Here is a 9,481-nt window from a genome sequence, read left to right on the forward strand (position 1 = left end):
CAGCTATCCGATTACACCGGCTGAAGCCGTCATCCAATTCCTCGCCAACTGTTACAGAGAGAGAGAGAGCGATGCCTAATTAAACAAGTGACCGTTAACACAGTTAACAGGCCAAGCTGTAGTCCTTGAGCCAACGTGGTGGGTTGGTCGCTCGCTTGGGCCGCCGGGCCGGCCCATCACCTCGCTTGAAATATTTCGCGCCATCTTCAGTTGTCGGATCTGCTACAAGGCCTTGATCGGCAACAACTTGCTCCGACTGAACCAGCGGTTCAGTCCCTTTCTTGGCGATGCTGACATCATCCATCCATGCATTCCTTCCGGTCTATCACCATTCAACAGACAGACCACATGGAAACCTTTACAGGAAGGTCTCACCTGAGAATTGTTCGATCTAAGAGTATTTATTTTTTTCGCAAATATGCAAAAGCTTTGTGTATCTTTTCGGGGGTTTTTTTGCGGGGGATTGTGTATCTTTTCGTTGACAGAAAAGTATAGAATACATGGTAGAGGATACTGAAGCAGCCCGCACGCATGCACACATGGCTGGCATGAGTAAGTTGCTGGTGCGCGAGGAGTCTAAAGGTTGTGTTACCCCAATAAACGAGGGCCTACATCTCGGGAAGCCCACACACACGTGCATATTGCACCACAAGACGGAGCAGAAGCACTTTCATATTTACGCATTGTTGGATGAAATACATGGGAAAAAAGTGGGTTAACGTCGTTGTGTAGGATCAGAAGTATGTCTAGAGGGAGGGGGGTGAATAGACTACTAGCAGAAATTAATCAACTATTTTTCCAATTTTAGTTCTTGGCGGTTTTAGCTTAGCTAGAAAATCAAGGAACACCCTACACATGCAAGTTTAGAGCATAGGCATCAGAAAGTAAAGACATTGCAAGTGATAGTAAAGTAGAGTTGAGTTTACTGATACTCCACTGGGGACACGGAAGATTTTGACCCATGGTTTTCATAAGTGGTGCTATCATACGTTCACGTTGATGAAGACTTCAATATCAAGGAGCCAAGATCACAAGGATTACGGTTGTGGAGTCCACAGAGGAATCAAGTCCTCGGAGAGCTCACACCCACGAAGGGTCCATGAAGAAGCAACCTTGTCTATCCCACCACGACTTACACCCACGAAGGGCTGGACTCACTCGGGGTAGATCTTCACAAAATAGGCGATCTCCAAGCCCTCACAAACTTCTTGGTTTCTCCACAAGATTTGGAGACTTCTGAGCACACCTAATCAATCTAGGAGGCACCACCACCCGAAAGGTAATAGATAATGTTGTTGATGATGAACTCTTTGCTCTTGTGCTTCAAAAGATAATCTCCTCAACACTCAAATACTCTCTCATAGTTTTTTGGCTATGGGTGGAAAGCAATGGGGTGACTAGAAATCAAAGGATCAATGGTTGGAATGAATTTCCTTTGAAATCGGCACAAGGAGTGGGAGCTCTGTCTCAGAAAATTGGATATGAATGATGTTTTCTTTGAGAGACAATGGTGGACTGGGTGGGGGTATATATACGCATGGCCTCAAATCTGACCGTTACACACCTTTGGCACATTTCGATGAGACCGGCGACAACACTTGGTCAGACCGTACTATACAAAATGGTTAAACTTTGCATCCTTCGGTCACTCCGGATGAAACTGATCGACGGTTCCGAGTGGTGCTGACCTAAGCACTTTCACACTTCGGTATCATAGACAGAAATTGTTAGGAAATTTTGAACGAATTTTAGTAGACAACAGAAGGTTGGTAAGTGCTCATCGGTGACACCAACTGTTTGACTCGATGAGACCAAAAAGCTATGGTTTAGGACAATGACTATATCATGATGGCTCTGTGACTCTGACTGGTATGTTTCGGTGGGTCCGACTTGCAATGTTGGGTTTGGATATAGTGGGAAACTTGTGAAATACTATGAGGCTTTTGGAGTTTGATCTTTGTAAACACTTAAGCAATGAACTCATCATAAACCTCACCCCCTTTTGATTATTGGCATACTTATGGACTCAATGTGATCTTTCATCACTTAAATATAAATGGAGAGTCTTGATCTTGATCCAACACTTTGTCCTTCCCCCGTGGATTAGATGCACTTTCACATTGCCAATTCTTTCAAGGCCATCATTGCCAATGAAGATGAAGGTGACCCAAGTGTTGCAACAAATGAAGGGTTTGCTCCGGTCACCCATGTGCCTAGGAACCCGGGGAGGAAGTGGAAGGTGGAGAAAGAGAACCGAGAATGTGTAGCGACCAAGATGACAGAGAAGTTCGAGGACATCATGGGCAAGAAGGTGAGGCATGTGCCAAGTGCTATGTGGTCAAGGAGGAAAAGAAGGCAGAGAGTTTTGGCATGTTCATGGACGTGCAAAAAAAAGAAACTCAAGCTTGAGGAGAAAAAGATTGCGACAAAGGCACTTTCGAGTAGTTCAAGATGTTTGTGAAGGCGGCGAACTTGGATCTCGATGCGGCGAAGTATGCTCAAGACTGTCATGTTACCATGTTGAAGCGTTTTGCGCAAATGGAGGCCGAAATTGAGGCCTTTGGCATTGACAACCAGACCATGAGCTTTTGGAATCGATGGATGTAAAATCTCATTGAACATCTGGTGCTTTTTATTGTGATTGCATATGTTTACAACTATTTCAATGCATGGATAAACTGCCATTGATCTCGATACCCATGTCAAAAGGAAGGAGTCCGGTCCATAGACGGACATTTGGTGACTTTGGTTGAATGGCCTCCCCCACCCGGTTGTCCGCGGACATTTGATGATCTGCGTTGGAGTTGCCATTAGTCCATTAAAGTATGACAGCTGCCTCCTTTAAAAAAAAGATATACGAAAGATTGCACGCCCAACATGTATCCATTCTTTCCGAGCACATTCTTTATTTCGACCGGATCCCTGCAACAATTTTTCGTCATTCCGACTTGGGCACCCGGCCACTCCCGCAATGGGACCCCGATCAATTGTATTTCCAAATTTACAATCCCATATTTTAGGGTGTGTTTGGTTCAGGTCATCAGGTGGAATGTAGTGGGCCCGTTTTGCACCCAAGGGTCGTCGTGTTTGATTAGGTTGAGGAGCCGGAACCCACTCGTTCCTTGGAACGACATATTCTCCCTAGACCCGAAATGCGATCATACCTCCAAATCAGAGGGACCACACAGAACACCTCATGTCCCTCACCTTCTCCCCCTCGACCAAGCCACACTCCAGTCACCACCCTCCCGTCGTCTTTCACAGCCAGCACACTCATGTCCCTCGTCTTCCCCTCGTCCAAGGATCTGATGGGAGGAAGGAGAAGGAGGTGAGGGTTAGCGTGATCCTTTGGGCTGGACAGGGCGGGATCGTCGTGGTCGAACCGGGAAGGAGACGGGCACTGGCAAGAAGGCGGCTAGTAGCTATGGCAACTCAGGATGAGAAGCATGGTGTAGCGAGGGGGCAACTTGTGGCGCAAGGCTAGGATCGAAGGAAAAAGCAGCAGTGGTCGCTCATGCGAAAGAAAGGCAGGGCGACGTCTCGTTGAGGGAAGGGATGTACTGCGGCAGAAGGGGCAGCATGCAGATGTTAGGTGGCGGCGGATTTGGCGAGGGCGAGGTAGCAAGGAAGCCAATGCAGACCACGAGATCCTTGGGGTGTCCAGCGCTGTGCGACTTCGCCAATTTCTGGTATAGTTTTGACGAAGCATGGCTAAGAATCCTCCAAGAAGGAGGCTTGATGCTGGCGGCTCCTCGAAAGCCTTGAGACCATGAATCCTGCCATGGATATGCATGGATCTGGCCGTGAGGTGATATACTTTGATTCCGAGTAATTTTTTGTGATTTTTGTTTGGCTGAAATCCTATTCAATGTTCACGAATGTGTTTGCGGTTGATAATTTTTCTTCTTCTGCAAAATAATCTCAGGTTTCCTACATAAAAATATATATGAAATGAACAAAAGGTAACCATTTCATTTCTCCAAATTACCCCTACTAAAGAGAGGACTAGAACCGACCCACATTCGTTCCCGAACCGAACACTGTATCTCAGCCCCCCTACCGTCCCGCCGGTATGCACGACACGGGCCTCTCCGCCCGCACTGCCGGTGCTTCCTCGTCGTCACCGGCCACCAACGCCGGCGACGACGTCGACGAGTCCAAGACCCGGAAGGCGCAGCCTGCCTTCGTCGCCGCGGCCTACGCCCGGCTCCACTCCCCTTACTATGCGGCCGCCTCCGCAGCCCTTCTCCTCCTCGCCCTCGCCGCCGCTGCCTTCCTCGCCGGCCGAGCTTTCCCCCGGACCGACTGCCCGCCGCTGCGCCTCGACGCGCGCTTCCTCTCCCTCCCTGACGCCGCCGCGGCCTCCGACTTCGGATCCCTCGGCGTCCCCTCGTGTAAGCCCTCGCGCCTCTGTTGTTCCCATGCGAGATAGATCCAGTTCCCTTTTTGTTGGAGTAGTCCGGTCGCACTCTTGCCATCTACTCCTTCGAACGATTAGTCGACTATATGATGTCCATGTCCATATCATTCCAGCTCCGAACGATTAGTTTCGACTATTTTGGGACGGAGGGAGTAATAAATTCCTCCTTGGAACGATTATATGATGTCCATGTCAGATGTAAACCCGTAGTTTGCCAATGTCCGTGTTTGATGGCAACTTGTCGCTTTTTTTATGTCAACCTTATTCCTACTGCTGTATGCTTGTGGATATAGCTATTTAGTTAAGAGTGACAGTGAAGTGTGGGTTAGCTTTGTTCTTGGTACATTGCAGATTCACCTGAAATTTTGAGTGCTAGTATTATACAAATTGCTCAATACTTTATTCCGGGAATGGCGCTAACTTATTAGTTCTATAATTTTATAAGCTGCTCGGGATGCATAATTCTGCCGTCCCTATAAGGTGCAGAAGTTTCGGTTGTCCTATAGAGGAGCATGATTCCACTAGTTCTACAGAGGAGCAAGCACGGAATCATGATCAACTGTAGTTCTATTTGTTTGTGTTCCTCCAACAGTAGCCCAATAAGATCATCTTAGCTGCCACCAGTGAGTGGGTGTTTAAGTTGGTACCTGCTGTATAAGTTGTTAATAGTGAGAACGATTATGTTTCTCTATGAGTTGTTAGGTATTTTTGGTAAGGTGTGGTTATTGTTTCATGAACTTCTTCACACCTGCATAATTTATTCAAATAATAAATGCATTATACAGAACATCATTATTCATTAGACTACCTTATACCTTTTCTGCACAAAAGGCAGATCCAAAACTGGGAAGACAGTGGAGTGGACTTCGAAAGATTTACTTAATGGACTGGAAGAATTTGTGCCAATCTATCAGACACGCCCTATGAAGAATAACATGCATGGAATGAGATTTGACCACAGTTTTGGGCTTTGGTTTATGGCTCGATGGCTTAAGCCAGACCTGATGATTGAGAGTGGCGCATTCAAGGGGCACTCAACTTGGGTTTTGCGTCAGGCCATGCCAAACACTAGGATTATATCTCTCACACCCAGACACCCTGAGAAATATCTTAAGAAGGGACCTGCGTATGTTGATGGAAACTGCACTTATTTGGCTGGGAAGGATTTTATTGACTTTGGAAGTGTCGATTGGGAAAAACTGTTGATGAAGCATGGCATTTCTGATCCCAGCAAGGTGCTTGTTTTCTTTGATGACCACCAAAGTGAGCTGAAGAGGTAAATTCTTCCTGTAGAATTCTTTTGCTGATGTTGATTTTTTTTTTGCTGATACTATTATATCCTATCCGTAATGTTTCCTACCTGCTCTGTTCTTGTGAGCAAAATCCTTATAATTAGCTCACAAACAAGGCCCAGATGTCCAGCTTTAATTTATACTATATCACATCGTATTGTTTTGCAGCATCATAGCAGCACTATTTGTATATTCTTGATTTTTATCTGCATATCAATTCGAATTTACAATTAGTCCATGACCTATTATGTGCAGGTTAAAGCAGGCACACAAAGCTGGATTCCGGCATCTCATATTTGAGGACAACTATGACACTGGTACAGGCGACCATTATTCCTTGAGACAGATATGTGATCAATCACACATCAGAGGTGTGTAAGTGTGACCTCGCCACCTTTGTACATTCTATGTCTTCAATATGTATCAAATGTTGCATGTACCTTTGTTACTTGAATCGAGATGATTATATTGTTAGCATCACTTGCGTAGCGTAAGCTTGTCTTCGTAATATGACCTCACTTCAGATTAGGTAATTAGTTACTTCTGTTTTAATTGCTAGTACTTGTTATCTACTTGATTTGCTTTGAGTGATATACATTAGTATCGCACACATAATATATGATTTCCTACCTACCACTCTTTTTTTAAGGTAAAAGCTTTGGACATGATTACCATTTTTGTGTGTCACTGATTATTTTTTTTCCACTTTTAACAATGTTTTCTTATCAAATGCATATATGGTATTGGCTAAGTAGATATTGGCTATAGTTGTGTTTTCATGTTTTTTTAAGTCTTTTCTTACTGAGGCATATATGGTGTTTGAAACTATTTCATGTGTCTTTCTGCAATATGTTGTCCGGTCTTCATCATTGTCAAGAATTCCTGTCTATTTCTTACAATCATACAATTATAAATGGTATCATCATGCTGCATTTCAAGTAGATAATACTCCCTCCGTCCAAAAAAGCTTGTGCCTCAAATGGATGTATCTAGCATCAAGTTAGTGCTAGATACATCCATTTGATGAACAAGCTTGGGACAAGCTTTTTCGGACGGAGGGAGTAGTAACCTAAATATGATGCTCTCCAACTTAACAGGTGCTTAGAAGAATTCTTGTCTATCTCTTATAATCATACAATTATAAATGGTATCATCATGCTGCATTTCGAGTAGAGAATAGTAACCTAAATAAGATGCTCTCCAACTTAAGAGGTGCTTAGAATTTATAGACATTCTTAAGCACATCTATGAAGCTAACCATCACTTCTTATACATGGTTACATGCTCTGTTGGTCCTTGCGCCTTGTGAAGGGTATACCACACATAAAAACCTTGGACCACCACAGTTTGAAAATTATATCTGTATGGTCATACCATATAATCCCTCCTTCCCAGAAAATGAGGCGCGCATTGACTTCTTTGGTCTTCATCGCACAACTTTGACTATAATTTTCACTTATTGTATGCCTACAAAATTATTATGAAGACATATGAAATAGAATTGTTTTGCAAGACAAATACGATGATACTATTAATACATGTTCAATTCATGTATTTTAGTATATATTAATGGTCAAAGTCGTGCATCAACGACCGTGCAAAGTCAAGCGCGCCTTATATTTTGGGAAGGAGGGAGTAGTACTCTTTTCATGGCAACTAAGTAGTGGGTACTATGTTTTCCTAATATTTAACATACCTCCTTGGTATTTTGAATGTTTTCTAATGTTTATAGTACAAGCGAAGTTTGGGGTAATACAATTGATACTTTCCCATTTGAACATGTTCTCGCAATGTCTTAGCTGGGTAGTATTATTCTCTTGAAGATTCCTTGCGGTGAAACTAACAGAAGGCAGACATCCACTATTGCCAAAACTAATTACCACTCTTATACATGCAAGGTGGTGGACATAGCTGCTTCTGGGACAGTGACGAAGCAAGATTAAGGTCGGAACGAATGAAGTTTTGGGGGAAGGCTGTGGACATAGATGAACTATGTGGAAAGGATGATGCATGGTGGGGAGTCAGAGGTTACATGCGTGACAATTTCAACCATAGCAATGAGGCCATCTCACACAAAGAGCATTTCCAGAACAGCAGGCTTGTTGAATCTGTGTTGGATCTGTATTGGGAACTACCTCCTGTTGCTGGTCCGTCCTTAACTCATCAGACAAGATATGACCCAGCCCGCGCATCTGATCCCATCATTGAAGATGGACGCCATGGCTTGTTTCAAAGAATTGGCCTGAGTAGATTGGACGCTTCAGTGTTCAACGGTTACACTCAGATGGCATACGTTCAGATATCAGGCACAATGCTCAGAAGAGAGGATGAGTAAAGGCTTTGTTTCACGGGCTTAGTTTTACGCTAACTGAACAGCCATCCGTTGGTAGGTTTTTGTATAAGGTTTGCACATGGTCTTGGTTCTTATTACGTTAATTCAGTATAACTTGTGGCACTATGCAGAGGTTATAAAACCAATGCAAGTTCTCGTTTTATTCCCTGAGATATTTCTAGGTAGAACAGACCTGATAATAGATGTCAGAGTTTCATGCCCGCATGATATGGTGGAAAGAGTTTATTTTCTGAGTGGTATTCTGTAGCCTAATCTTATTAATGCTGTTGGTCATAAACAAATACAACCTTGAAGGAGCATTTTGAAAAGTTAGACCCACCCGCTCACATATTGGTTGTAATAATATCTTATATTATGGGACAGAGGAAGTACTTCATTGTAAGATCATATATACCTCGCAATCACAACTTTCTTAACGAAAAAAGTAATTAGACACAGTTCTGAGAACCAAATAATTAGCTGTACTTTTTTTCTACAACAGCACTGGCATAAGTTCTATACAAGCTGTAAATATTTGCATAACCTGTGGCCTCTGTTAACACAATCCTCGTTTGTCAGCGGTTCTAAGTCTTAGCTTCCCCAGGTAATGTTACGGAGCTACTACAGCATTGCCATAAGGAAAAATAGTTGTCACGAAAACGCACTGAACACGGCCGGCTCCATGCTGCATTAATGATCGATCCAGCCATCGAGGGTGTCCTTTTGCACACCTAAAAAATTGCATGCTCCCTCCGTTCACTTTTGTAAGTCGTCTCAGACAATTGAAATTGAGTTGTTTTGCACACTGTCTGAAATGTTTACAACGCTTTTATAAAAGTAAACAGAGGGAGTACTTGTTCTCTCTTTCTGCACAATTTTTTTGAGGGAATTTTCTTTCTGCACAGGGATCTCCAACGTGTGAGCATCGACAGTTCTGGGGCAAGGCCGCACCATCACAGGGATCTCTGCACCGGCTATTTCATCTTCGCCAGTTCTTCTGCGCGGAGGCTCCAACGACCACGCCCAAGCACGCCGCCGCTACTTCCGGCGGCAGGCCGGATCAGAGCTGAGCAAGTACGCAAGTAACCATATGGTCGGTCGGTGAATCAAGGGCTGCCGATTCATGTCAGGACTGGACTAATGAGCGTATGCATCCTTCTTGTTGAAAACGATAACCCCGGCCTCTGCATCATCGTTGTGATGGCATCGTCAATGGGAACATGAATCTACCCGACCACTAGATTCCTAACCGGATCGATCTTGGCGCCAATCCAACTTCGAATCCAACTTCAACGGCAGATCAAACTGGTCGACAACCACGCCAGCTTCACTACATGGAAGAGCAGCAGAACATATGGATCAACAAAGGAAAAGTGGATTCGAAGCAAGATACATTCTACACCCTTTTGTACAAAAAAAGTGAGGGTGTGCTCACAT

General features: G+C 44.1%; 1 protein-coding gene across 3 annotated transcripts; it reads left to right on the plus strand.

Moving 5' to 3' along the window:
* Positions 1-4,007: 4,007 nt before the first annotated feature.
* LOC123054310 (uncharacterized) lies at positions 4,008-9,176 on the plus strand. 3 transcript variants are annotated; one of them, XR_006426101.1, is made up of 6 exons: positions 4,008-4,394; positions 5,252-5,696; positions 5,968-6,083; positions 7,611-8,098; positions 8,649-8,808; positions 8,950-9,176. XR_006426101.1 is itself a non-coding variant. In XM_044478045.1 (4 exons), exons 1-4 carry the CDS (start codon positions 4,073-4,075, stop codon positions 8,045-8,047), a joined length of 1,320 nt encoding a protein of 439 aa, XP_044333980.1. In that variant the 5' UTR covers positions 4,009-4,072; the 3' UTR covers positions 8,048-8,295. The 3 variants fall into 3 exon arrangements, 1 of the variants encoding a protein (XP_044333980.1); XR_006426102.1 differs by lacking the exon at positions 8,649-8,808 and having other exon boundaries at positions 8,950-9,167; XM_044478045.1 differs by lacking the exons at positions 8,649-8,808; positions 8,950-9,176 and having other exon boundaries at positions 4,009-4,394; positions 7,611-8,295.
* Positions 9,177-9,481: the final 305 nt, after the last annotated feature.

Source organism: Triticum aestivum, chromosome 2D (assembly GCF_018294505.1).
Source record: "Triticum aestivum cultivar Chinese Spring chromosome 2D, IWGSC CS RefSeq v2.1, whole genome shotgun sequence".
Lineage (NCBI taxonomy): Eukaryota > Viridiplantae > Streptophyta > Magnoliopsida > Poales > Poaceae > Triticum > Triticum aestivum.